The sequence below is a fragment of the Aedes albopictus genome, chromosome 2, assembly GCF_035046485.1.
Source record: "Aedes albopictus strain Foshan chromosome 2, AalbF5, whole genome shotgun sequence".
Classification (NCBI taxonomy): Eukaryota; Metazoa; Arthropoda; class Insecta; order Diptera; family Culicidae; genus Aedes; species Aedes albopictus.
Window position 1 is genome coordinate 418,224,863 of NC_085137.1, and position 13,724 is coordinate 418,238,586.

The 13,724-nt window shown below is 41.3% G+C and overlaps 1 protein-coding gene across 2 annotated transcripts in view; it reads right to left on the reverse strand.

The window, feature by feature from the left end:
• LOC115265256 (uncharacterized) overlaps positions 1 to 9,170 on the reverse strand; it is a 114,268-nt gene extending 105,098 nt beyond the window's left edge. For both annotated transcript variants that reach the window (XR_009997982.1, XM_062853532.1), the window contains exons 1-2: positions 8,857 to 9,170; positions 481 to 3,369 (exon numbers count right to left, since the gene is read on the reverse strand). Coding sequence is in view for 1 of the 2 variants with exons in the window: in XM_062853532.1 (XP_062709516.1) it covers positions 481 to 3,369; positions 8,857 to 9,042 (3,075 nt within the window). In the remaining variant the exon portion in view is untranslated. The remainder of the gene's footprint in view (positions 1 to 480; positions 3,370 to 8,856) is intronic.
• Between the last annotated feature and the right edge of the window lie 4,554 nt (positions 9,171 to 13,724).

The window sequence follows — 13,724 nt, forward strand, 5'->3', positions numbered from 1 at the left end:
ATGAAAAATTAATTCTAATTGATTGTGTATTTGAACTTATTGAACACACTGTACCTCTAGCAAAATAATGAGAAAATTGACAAAAATAACATCTTTTGCTCGTTCATGGCCTTCATTAGTTTAAAGGCATATTTATCTTCTAAACCAAATTAAGATAGCCCAGCAAACTGTAATTTAGTTCCAAGGTAAATTAGACAAGACCGGATAATCTTTTCCGCTATCGTGCCGAAAATCACAAATTCATCTTTCTTCATCAATCAATCGAGACCCAAAAATACCCACCTGGTCCGGTCATCCATTAGCTAATCTATCGAAAATCTACCTTCTCTTCACTCTAAATTCTTGCAAGCAAGCCACTCCCACATTTCCCATCCTATCACCTCGCTCTGATCGAAAATTAATTCCCAAATTGATCAAAGATAAATTATACTCGCTCACACACCGCACACCGTAATCAAGACTAAAACAAATCACACTCACCTGCTGCTGTTGCTGCTTCCGGCCGCTTCCATATTTGGGCTTCTCGTAGCCAACAGCCACCTTATCACTGAGAAACACCTCATCGTCCTCGTCGTCGGTAAAATTGCCATCGTCGTCGTCGTCCTCCTGCTCCTTCGACTTGGCCTGTTGCTGCTGCATCTTTTTCTTCACCTCCTTCTTCGGCGGGGCTGCTGCTGCTGATTGCTGTTGCTGTTGACCAGCAGCAGCGGAGTCCTGTTTCCGCTTGGAATGTGTGGGAGTGAGGGTCGGTGCTACCAGGTCCTGTATGGTGGCAGCAACGGCAGCGGCCGCACCTCGTTTGCTCCGTTCGAACTCGGCCCTGTCACGCCGCGGCAGGGATTTATCTCTGGCGTCGGCGGAAGTTGCAGCGGGGTCGAGAGGGGGGTTTGTCGGGATTGGGGGTGCTTGACGACGAGCGGTGGTTGACGGTACGGGTTGCGTAGTGGTGGCTTTCGGAGGTTGGGGAGCGGTGTATTTCACGGTGGAGCGTTTCGGGTGGGTTGCGGCGGGGGGTAGCGGAGGAGGTGGTGTTTGCTTTGGATCTTTCGGTGGCTGTGGTTTGCTCGAGGATGGTAGTTGGGTGATTTCTGCGTAGTCGTGATTCAAGTTTGACAAAGTCGCCCGAGGTGGTCCGGTGGATGTGAAGGGTTTCGGGAGGGTGTCGAGGGAGGGTAGGCCAAAGTCGGTGCTTTTTGCTTTGGTTGGGATGGAGGTCGGGAGGGTGTTGGAGGATTTAGGGCCGAAGCGTGGCGAATGACGCCCTTCGATGGGGAACTTGTTCCGGGAAGGGGACAACAACAGCTCGTGACTTTGACTGATTGACAGTTTGGTGTTTTCGTCGTATTTGTGAGTTGCTCGGATGCCGGTGCTGCCGTACGGATTGGATTTCAATGTTTCGTACGTATGCTCTCGATGGGAGGGGGTTTTCTTTGTAATCCCGGCATACGTGGTAGGGGTTTCATAAATCTTTCCGCTCGCTGTCTGTTTTTGCTGCGGATGTTGCGGATAGGGAGATGATCCCAACTGGTTCCGTTTCACGTTGCTGACGTGCTTCATGAAGTCCTCCGCATAGGCGGGAATGTTATAATTATCCTGCACCAAATTGTTCCCGGATTGGCGAGAGTGGCTCTTCCTGCCGGTGCCGGTGTCGTCGAAATCGGACGAGAAATAGCTCGAGGAGCAGTCACAGTTTCGACAGTCATACCGGCAAGTGTCCGAGAAGCTACATTTGTCTACGTCAAGACTACAGCGCCGACACTCGGAAGCGAAGCGACAACTTTCGGAACTGCCAAAATAGCGCCGATTGGCCGGATACGAGAACAACGAGTCACCGAGGGATGAGTCGGACATGTTACCGGTGCGTGGTTGCTTCAGGGAATTCTCACTTCGAGCTGACGTCTCGCTTAGAATGGATGCATTAGAGCTTGTTTTGTAGATTTGCGGATCTTGCGGTTGGGCGTTTTGAACTGCAGCAGCCTCACGCTGATAGTAGTACAAGCTCGCTTGCTGGTAGAGTTCACGTTGCATCCGGGCTTGCAGAGAATCCGATGAGGAAGAAGATTTCTTCCTACTAATCTGCTGGTAAAAGCCCGAGTTAGTCGAAATTAGATTTTGCGGTTGTTGATAGATGCTTTGGCGTTGTTGACCCGACATACTCGCCGCCCCGGGCAGCGTTCCATACTGCGCCTTGTAATAGACCTGCTGGATGGGATTATACTCACAACCGAATGCAACTGGTGTTGTTTCCAATTTGAAAACATTGGGATTATTGGGATTGTACGACTGGTACTGGAGAACATTGCTCGCTGCCGTACCGTACGTAGAGGACGACGAGTGGTACATGTTCAAATCATCAATGTCCAACGATTTCACCGCTGCCTTATACTGTGGCAGACCAGAAACCGGCCCTTGAGGCGGTGGCACTTGTTTCAATTGTTCGTAAATGTTCTGCTTCTCCGATTGCTTCTGCTGATGATGGTTGTGCTCGTGTAGTTTATGTTTCGAAACATGGCTATGACACGCTTCGCAGTTACTGTTATTGCACTGCTGGACACACAATTCGCAATCAATAAACTGAATTTTCTCGTCGCTCGGATCGTTTGGCTTCTCTTCGAAATAAATCTCCTCGTAAATGTTCTCTTCGCTTCTGGACAAACTTGCTCCCCCAACAGCCCCAATTCCTTCCGCAGGCGCCGAACGTTGTTTCAACAAATTCTTCTTGGAAGTTTTCAACCCCTCCTTCAGCAAATAATAATTGAAGCTCTTAATCCCGATTTCCCCTTTCAGAAATCGCTTTCCAATTTGAAACTTACTTCTACCATCCTTCTCTTCCTCTCCCATCTCCCCCTCCCCATCATCACCCTCCCCTTCCGCAGCATTCTGTCTCCTGATCAAATTTCGATTCTTCCCGCCTTCCTCCTCAAACCACCCAGCCTCTCCCCCGCCACTCCTCCGATCCAAACTCCTTCCACGCCGATCCAGCGTTGAACTCCTCCCCGGCGCCGCCCCCCTCACATTATCCGAACTGCTAGACTCCTCATCCGCATTGAACCGCAACATCTCCGAACTATTATGGTAATTATACTTTTTTCTCCGCACCTTAACCTGAACATTATGCGCCACGCCAGGATCCCGCCCGACATCGGCCGCGTCCACACTGTACCCCGACCCGCGCAGATAATCCTTCCCCACCGAGTTGGATTTCTTCTTGGGAATCGTGTAGAACTTGCGACCCGACGACGACTGGTGGTCCACGTTTTCCGGGCCGCTGTTCCGGCGCATCGGAAGCGCCAGATGGCGCACGTCCTCCGTGTAGGCCGGGTCGTTGACGAAGCGTTCCCGCACCGACGAGCTGGAGCGTTCCTTGAGCTGGAAGGGAGAAACGGAAAAGAACAAGATGGGATGGCATTATTAATTACTCTTCCCGGGGGAGAAGTTTCGTTGGGAGCTTTGGGACGGTACAGTGTCAGGAAAATGATGGAAAATTGAACGCGTCGCCGGGCTTGGTGGCGTTGTTGCATAATGAAGGAGAAAATGCACGATTTTGCTTCTTGGGAGTTTTTCGTGTTCAGCGAACGAATTTGAATAGTTGAAGTAATGAGATTTTTTCCTTTTGTTGCACATATAAATAACTTTACAAAAGATTTACAAAGGGCACAAAGACTCTCAAATAAGCGTATCCTCGAGAAAAAAAAATATATGGAACTCACTGAACTCCTGGATGAATCGCTGGGATATATTCGAGAAGAAATGTATAGAGGAATATAAGAAGAAATTCCTAGTGCATTCACAAAAAAATCCAGGAGAAGTCCCTGAGAAAATTCCGAAAGAATTTTTCCTGGGTGAATACCAGAAGGGTCCCTTGGAAAAATATCTGAAAAATCGCTGGAGGAGTTATTTTAAGAATTTCCGATGGAATGCCTGAATAAACTCCAAAAGAATCTACTGGAATCATTTTCGAAAGAATCCCATGAAAATTTTAAGGGAACTTCTTAACGACATTCCAAGAGAAATTTCTGGAGAAATCACTACACAAATTTAGAAACAATCTTTGAAGGAAACCCTTGAGGCATTCCATGGGGATTTTATGTAAAAATCCCTTGACAAATTTATGGGAGAATTCCTGAAGGACATTCTAAAGCAACACAATCAAGACATATCTGAAAAAAAAAAAACATCTTGAGGAATCTTTGGAGGAGTTCCTGAAGAAATCCAAAGATAACTTCTTGAAGGGATTCTTGGAGAAAAAAAATCTCAGGATGTATTCCTGTAAGAATCTGAAGGAATTCTTTTGCAGGAGCTACAGGGGGTATTCCTGAAGAAATTCATGGATGGATTCCTGAACAAATCCGCGGATGAACTCTTTAAGAATCCATGCACAAAATTGTGAAAGAATTTCTAGATGACTTCTTGAAGAATTTCTTGGCTCCATTATGCATCTTTCTAAAATTATCTTGAAGAATTCCGGAACAAATCTCTGGAGAAATTCCGCTAGAAATACTTGAAGTAATCTCTAGAAAAATATCTGCAGGAATTCCAGGAGAAATCCCTTGTGGAAATCCTGGAAGAATTCCTAGAAGAATCCAGCGGGAAATTATGAAGAAATGCGTAGAGAAATATCTGGACAAATCTCTGGAGCAATTCCTAGTGTAATGTCTGGAGGAATCCCTGGATGAACTTATGGAGAAATTCTTGGAGGAAACTCTAGAGGTATTCCAGTAGGAATCCCGGGAGGAATTCCGGGAGGAGTTTCTGAAGAAATATCTGGCGGATTTACTGAATTTCTATGGAAGAATTCCTGGAGGAATTGTGGGAGGAATCCCAAGCAACACAACTTATTTCTAAGCCAGTAACAGCAAGCTTAGAGAAGTGCTGATCGACTCACTATAAAAGCTACTGAAGTTACTTGTTACTTTATTAAACTGTCAAAATTAAAAGACGCGCAAGTTTTCCGCAACGCATTTGGAACCTAATCTGAACAAACAAACCAGAGTTAGATGTTTCATGCATGTTACATAGAACATTTAATGTATGCTTACTGTATTATCACTTGCCAAGATATGTAAACTCCGCCTCCACGAATCCATGTCAAACACGAGGTAACTTGTGAATTATATGAAACAAAACCGCAACTTAACGAATTTCGGAGTTTAAATGCAACTCAACTGACAAAATGTTAGTTTTGTGTGCCCATTGCTCATGTGTACATAAATGTGACAGCGAGCCTCCTACCAAATTGTCTCCCAGCTCTTCAAAATCGCAGTGTGCTGCGCTGCTAGGAGGCTCACGTAAATCTGATGGGTGCGAGCTTAGCGCCTAGCTCCCGGGGAGCTCGTCTCATGCGCTGCGTGAGCTGTTGGTATCTAAGGTGAAAAACAACTTCTTGGTAACGAAGAACCTCAACAACTTTTTTCCGTACACAACTCAAGTGTCTGGTTGGTCTATACGATACGACTAGGGACTCTCAATGCAAAGGTTAAGGTATCAATTCTCGTTCGTTTAGGAAGTTTTTGTCGTGAAATTTTCTAATTTAATCAGCGCATGAGACAAAGCTCATGAGACACATCTTGAGAAAAATGAGGCACACAACTTTCAGTCTCAAAATGTACAGAGCTCCTGGGACCTCGCTTGCCATGTGGCTCCCGTACATGGGACTACAGCACGTGTACATCAACTCTGGCTTTTAGTGCAACTTATTTAGACCAAAGCATAGAAAGCCACATTTTGGATGATGTTGCAGGTGTTGCTTGGGATATCCCTGGAGAAATTTCTAGAGGACTTCCTGCAGGACTTACTGGACAAATTCTTGAAGAAATCGCTGCCGATAATACTGTTGAAATTCCTGAAGGAATCTCTGAAGCAATTCCTGAAGAAATATCTGAAAGATTTGCTGGAGAAACCCTGGAGAAACTCCTGGAAAAACTCCTGAAGGAATCCCTGAAACAATTACTAGAAGAATCTAAAGCTAAATTCCTGAATAAATGTCTGGAGGAATTACCGGAGGAATTCCTGGAAGAATTAACGTACGAACCTCTGGAGCAAACCCTGGAGGAATTCCTGGACGAACGCGTGTAGGAATTCCTGGAAGAATACCTAAAATACCAGTTCTTGGAGGAATCTTTGAAGGAATCTCTGGAAAAACCTATGATAAAGACACTGCAGGAAACCATGGGAACATTTCTGAAGGAATTCTTTGATAAATCCTTTCAGCAGTATCTGTGAAAATTACTGAAAAAAAAGTGGAAAGAATTCCTGAAGCATTTCTCGGAACAAGCCCTGAAACAATTACTATCGGAGCCCTGCAAGATGTCCATGAGGGAATTGGTGAAGAAAATTCCTGGAGAAATCTTCTTCCTCATCTCCTGGAACTTGGTCTGCCTCTCTTCAACTTAGTGTTCTTTTGAGACTTCCACAGTTATTAATTGGAAAGCTTTCTTTGCCTCCATTGCATTGATTTGTATATTGTGAGGCAAGCACAATGATACACTATGCCTAGGGAATCGATAAAATTTTCCCGACCGGAACGGGAATCGAACCCGCCGTCTCGGGATTGGCGGTCCATAGCCTTAACCACTAGATTAAATGGAGACCCCTGGAGAAATGCCTAGAGGAATTTCAGAAGAAGTCTCTGGAGGAATTCATACAGACAACCCAGGTTTATTGCTCTTAGCATGACGCTTGTTTAAAATGAATACTAGTGAAAATTCATGAATTTTGTGTTACATTATATTGCAGCATATGATCCTAGGAAGTCCTTTTCTTAGCCTACCGGCACCGGTTCAAGCATATCCGGAAAATCTAGCCTGTTGTTTTTGTATTCCATGAATAAAAATCACAAAACATAGCCATTCATCCAAGCTTGTTATTTGGTAAAATTCTATTATACGATTTAAGGGGTTTTCTTAACAAATACAAAAATTCTTGTGGATTTTGGGAAAACAAAGTCCAATAGTTATGGATAAAATCCTAAATTATTAGGATAGCGTATTCCTTGCGAGAATTTTTCGGGAATTCTGAACTCTCAAGAGGGATTACGGAGAGGATTCTGGAGCCCCAGTAGAAATTTAAGAAGGAATCTCATAAGCATTCCTGGAGAAATTATTAAAAGAATCTCGGGAGAAAAATACCAAAAGAAATTGTGAAAGAAATAGCTACAAGAAAATCCAGGAAGAATTACTGAAGGAAGTTGGGAAAAACCTTTGAAGGAATCTCTGAAACAATCCAGAAGGAATCTTCGCAAGAAGTCCTGGGTGAACCTCGAGAAGAATACATGCCTGAAAGAATGTCAGAAGGAATTCCAGGAGAAATCACAAAGGGAGTCCCATGAGAGTTCATTGAAGGATCCTCGGGAGAAATCAATGAATGAATCCCGGAAAAAAAACATTCAAAGAATCTCTGAATTAACCTCGCTAGAAAACTTCAAAAGAAACCTGGCCACAATCACCGATAATTTAAAATAATCTTAGGGGAAACCCCGGAAGCAATCCTTGAAAAAAGTCTGGGAGAAATTACTGAAGGAATCTTGGGAGAAAACCTAGGGAGAATCATGGAGGATACCCTGATGCGAAATCGGGTTGAAATAATCCCAAAAGCTAACGGTTGGTTTGACGACTGTGGATTCCACACTTGAAAGGCTGTGGCTGAGTTGGTAGCAAAAGGCTGTTTTACTCTTACTTTTCAGAAGACGTCAACTCTCTATCTCCACAATTAAAAAATAATAATTTTGTATCTCACTTTTAAGGGGGATTGATCCGGAAACTCTAACTGTTGTAGGAAGCGTTGGCGTTTAACACGAATCTGGATAGCTGCTTTACTGCGCAACTTCATAGCTGCAATATATTTCATTGAGTAATTTTTATACAATATTTCGATCATAATACTCACATTTCTGTGTTGCGAGGTAGTTTCACTCCCTAGACCTTCTCAAGTGGACAACCGTTCTAAATTCAGTCCTACAAAATTCAATTCTAATTCATGTCGCAATAACCATTCACGAGTTTCGCATTACTTACTGTGCAACCCTAATACGATAGTTGCACTGTCGCTAAAATTGCAAGGCCGAACAATACGAAGTCTAAAATAGCCATGGAAACTACTCAGTACACAATAGAGTTAAAATGTCTGTTCGTCTGGCCCACCCAATAAATTTTAATTTGACTGTTCTAGACGCGTAATCAATTGTATTCTAATATTCTAGGCTCAATCAATCCAGTATCTAAGGAGTTCAAATTATACTATTAATTTTGATTTCGAATGCTCATCACTGATAACTGACAGACTGCTTCGCTAGTCTATTATAATGAACTTCCGATCTTATGCCACCTCATAACAAAAAAGGAAACATCTACCACATCTCCTCACGCCTTTGTAGTGTTAGTCATACCCCAACTGATTTGACCATTAAACGGTGCTCGAGGGAATGACCAGTTGTCTCACCGCCTGTGTGGTTTGATCGTTTCGCACAGTGGTTGCGACAACAGATGGCGCTGGTCATGCCGAAGACATCATTGCTCTATTTCCTCAATCCTACGAGCTATTAATTAAGAGCGTAAAAATGGGAAAATAAACCATTGTGCATCGGACTTATTAGTTTGTAGATATTAATCCTATTCGTTACCTACTATGTACCATTGCACCATCATTCCTAGTACAATACAAAGCCATTCATGCATTGTTTTATAAGTTCGGCTTTCATTGCTCTGTGGTTAAATCCCAGCGTAAACAAACACATTTATTAGAATTATGAAAACGTTCAAACCAATAAAACCCCGGTGTACCTATAAATTATGCAACACAAACGCTAATCCGACCCCGCTCCGGTAATATTAGCACGAACAATTCATATTAGCTACTCACCCTAAACTTCCCCTTCTTGCGCTGCTTGGAAGCTCCACCGGCAGCCCCGGATGCCCCGGAAGCTCCGGCGCCAGCATCCAGTGCTTTCGCCCCAGGCTCATCCGGCGGTTGTCGGCCTGGCTGTTGCGCCTGCTGCTGCTGCATCGAATGTATTGAATGTCGTTTACTCAATTTATGCAGATTCATTTTTTCCTCTTCTATGCGGATTCAATCACTCTCACTGGAATTTCGTTGCCAAAGACCTGATCCACACAGCAGATGGCTATGGGATGGGACACACTGCAGTACGAGTCCCGTGGTACATATTCAACCTGACACTACCCGAGCAGAGGGGAATATCAAATTAATAACTACGAAATCACAAAACCTGTTTTTATATCTTGTTTTGTTATTATTGAATTATCAAGGCATTACGTTTCCATAACATGTTTTGTTGGACAATCTTATTTTGTTATGACCAAGCAATTGGTATGCAGCCCTTAAATAACATTTCAATATTACATTCTGTTGTGGAACAAGTTTGGTTATTATTGTATTATTGAGAGTGCACAAATACTTTATGGTATTGCTATCTAAACTAAAACAAATTTTTAAACAAAACCTACGTCATTCTACAACGTTATTTGCAGCATTTGAGGGAAAGCAACTGCATATTCACTCATCAATTTGTCTTCCTCTTCCATTTATCATTACATCCAAACTGAGACAAAGTGCATACCCCATATCACTAACTAGTATTTCGTGGGAAAAAGTTTGCATAATGCACCAGAAAAACTGTTTAACGATTTTTTGAAAAGTGCGCAAAGTTAGGCCCTAGGTGCGCAAAGTATGGTACGCTTACGGTATCACAATTGATAAGAGGTGTGGTATATTACGTGACATGGAGGTGCTGTAATGTGTACAAAACAAAGTCCGTGCTGGGCGGCGCGAGGTTTTGCTAAATTTCTGAAATTGACTGAGTTGTAGCTGAAAAGTACCCAAAATACCAGCCACTGCTCAAGTGGCGCAGTACCCTGCATACATCTAAACGAGAACATAGCAGAACATAGCAGAAGAAGAACGATGGTGTTTTGAAAAATCCTATCCCTATCACACAGGAGAAGATTATAAAATGCCTCTATAAAATCTAAAACAAAATCTAATTAAAAACGGTTTCATGTACGGTGTAAGACTTTGGACGGACTACATATTGAACGTATAAATTTAAATTTAACATTTTTTTCTTGGTAAGGTACTTAATTTGTACCAATCACCAATTGGGTTTTTAAATTAAGAATAATATATTGATTTTTTGATTTTATTCGAAAGAGCACCTTTTTATAAGCCAGTATGATTTTTTTCAGATTTTTAAAACTTTATTTTGATACCTAAATTCAATTACAAAAAGATTTTTTGAAATCACCTTTTGACAGCTGGGCAACTGCTTGACAGCTCCGCCCAGTACGAAATGCGACGAGGGGTGATTCGACAAATCGCTCCCATACAAACTTAAAATCGATTTTTAAATAGGTTCCCGGGTACCAAAGTTCATGAAAATTTGGATTTCGGCTCAGTTTGGCATGTAGATTGTGAATATGGAATTATCTCAACACCACTAAAGAAGCCAATTGCAGCTGGTTTATGGAAAATTCCACGTGTATGGCAATTCAGTAACAAGTTTTGAAAACGACGTATAATCAATGCTACACCATTGATTATACGTCGTTTTCAAAATTTGTTACTGAATACAGGTTTTTTCTTAACTCACGATGACCAGATCGGTTCAGTCGGATTTGTTTTTGATGGAAAAAATAAATCTGGATCAAATGAGATCAATATTGTCAAAATCGGAGAAAATTTATCGCAGATATAACCATTACATAGTTTACCTGCTTTATTTTATTGTCTGCTGTTTCATATTATGAAGTAAAAAAATAAAGGCATTGCAATATCTAGAAATTTCATCAGACTCTTCCGTATTTTTTATTTTATTCATTGCTATAATTTGAGTTTTGGGTAAATATAGCATCATAGCTATTGATATGTTTATCTTTGTATTAATTTCCTTCTTTCAATATCCCAGTCCCGTTACGGTGCCAAATTCCTATCACTTTTCTACGATTCCCAATTCTTATAGGTTAAGTATAATTTTAGCTTCAAAAAGTGATACATCTGCAAATGAGTTTTTTTTTTATCTCAAAATTGAGTAAACTTAGTTGAATTTATATGTCATTTTAACAGTACTGCTATTCTAACCTCTAATTATAACGTCAAAAAGTACCGAACAGACTATGTATTACGAAGTAATGAATGTTAGTGAGAGTGGAGATAGCAAATATGGTACCTACTAAATAATTCTAATCAATAAAAATGTCAACTATACAGACAATTCTGCTCAATTGATGATTGCATTTGTCTATTATAACTTTTTTCTTTCGATCTATTATTATTCGATCATATATTGTTTGACATTATGTCATAAATATCTTTTTTCATTACTAAAAATAATCCTAAACAGAATAAAACTAAACAGCATCTGCAGAAGTAATCATATCGGCATATGATATAATTACCTTTTACCTTCGCTCACGTAGGTACGTGTATAATCGCCGTTCTCACAACGCGAACAAAACAAAAAATAAAATGAAAATCATCTCCGTCCGGAAAGAATCTTTGTCGCCGCCAAAATACACCCCATGACGAAGCTCAATCATAAATAGTCGACTACCTAGAACTTTTTCATCGTTCTCTTTACTCCTTGGAAATAGCCGACGACGGGCCATGCCACCACTGTTATTAGTGTTTCAGTGCGCATGTCTGCGCACCGCGATAGCGCTGTTGGTAAGAGAGAGAGGTTCATTGTTTGATCTTGCATTCAAATCTCTGTCTATTTTTGTCCTGCGACTGGCAAACATGAAATGGGGGAATGGGGAAACTGGCAATACGTAGAACCAGTAAAGCTTCTATCGTCCCTCACTGCAAGTGCTGTGATAGCCTCATTGGTAAAGGCGACTGAAAATTTACGATAGCAGGATTGGAGGTTCAAATCCCGTCCATGTTTGTAAGTTTTATAATGAAATCGAAATTTTTTTTATGTGACCTATTATTTTCTAAAAATAGAATAACACACTTAAAATCATTACCCAAAAATGAGTAAAAAGAGTTAGTTTTTACCCTAATTTTGCTTTCGGAATGTTATCAATAACTCTTTAATATCAAAATTTGTTATTGAAATATTTCCCAAATTCACTGTTATTAAGTTGTTATTGCCACTAACAAAACATGTTATTAAATTGATTTTTCAGGAACAAATTTTTGTTATGTGACTTGTTATTTTGCCGCTTATGACAGACAAGTTTATAACTCAATATGTTATGTTAATAACATGAAAATTACTAATTCCATTATGCAGTTATTTTGCCAAAATAACGCATTTTGTTATGCTGTTGTTATTCTCTTCTGCTCGGGTATGATCATCCTCTTCACCATCACTCAAAAGCTGATTTCCCATTTTTCTTCGCTATTCTTGGATTTGGCCGTAGTCGTCGCCGTCGTCAGACACTAATTCTATTTGCTCCTACGTCGGGGCTCACTCACTAGCTGTTGAAACTAGATCCCACCCTCAAGCACACATCAGAGCACTGAATAGAGGATTGATCAGAGACACATCCTTCGTAGCTTTCAAGATTCACATTCGCAAGCAACTGCACACTTACACATTCCCCAAACTCATAAAAACCCCGTCTCGATTGGCAATCACTAGGTATTACTTGGGGCGAGGAACTAGACGAACGACAACGATACGATGATACGCAGCATCCGGCTCGGAGTCTTCATGTTTCCGGCTCAGACTCCATCGCTCCACATATGGGAATTTACTTCAGCTTCGGTTGGCTCTTTAGGGCCTGGCACAATCACCACCACTGGGGCTGCCGCGCCGTTCCATTCGACAAGGGTGGCGACGAGACAGCAGCACAGATAACTAGTTTCTGATTCTCTAATCCGTACACCAATCATCAGTGACGACCCGATGGATGGGGATTCCGTAGCATGCTGCACCGGCTTCGAGGCAGAAATTCGATAGACCAACGCACAAGGTCACAGATGGATCTGAAATACAAGAAGAAGAGGAACGGAGTTTAGATGAGGTTAATAAATGCATCTTTAATGAGAATATTACAACGAGAGCTGTTATATAAGATATTCGAACATTTATTTTTATTATTAGAAGGTTTTGTGACACATTCTTTGACTATTGTATGTATGTAATAAATAATAACGATTAAAAAAAATAATTTAAATATGTTAGGTTAGATACATTATGTACCATATAAGTCAACCTCCACATATTGCGTAAACATACCTTACATAACATAACCACCAATTTTTTTTCTTAAATTATTAAATTAGAAATTATTAGTAGCCAAATTAAAACATTGATAACTGGAAAAATACATTATTGATGCTATATATTTGGTTCTACATGAATCCTGAGTTTTAATCTCAGGAAATTATTCTTTGATTCTTTGAGTTCTCCACTGATACACACCAGGTTTCACTGTCGATGCACAGCAGCACAGATTTCACAAATTTCGGATTTAGGTGCGTCTACTAATCTGACTGTTTTTCCATACATTTCTTACTCGCAAACGCAGCCCTCGCCTTTATCCGTGCTCTTATGTCGATCATGGTGTTACCATAGACCGCCATTTGGCTACCAAGATATTGGAAGTTTTCAACATTTTCTATTGCTTGTCCTACTATACACCTACTATAGTCCTGGGTGGTGCATAGGGCCGAATTGGAAGATCTCATCCTGGGCGATTGTCCGCCATGTCGCCTTGACCTGTAAAATTTCTGTCGACTTGCTTGATTTCGTTGCTGAGGCA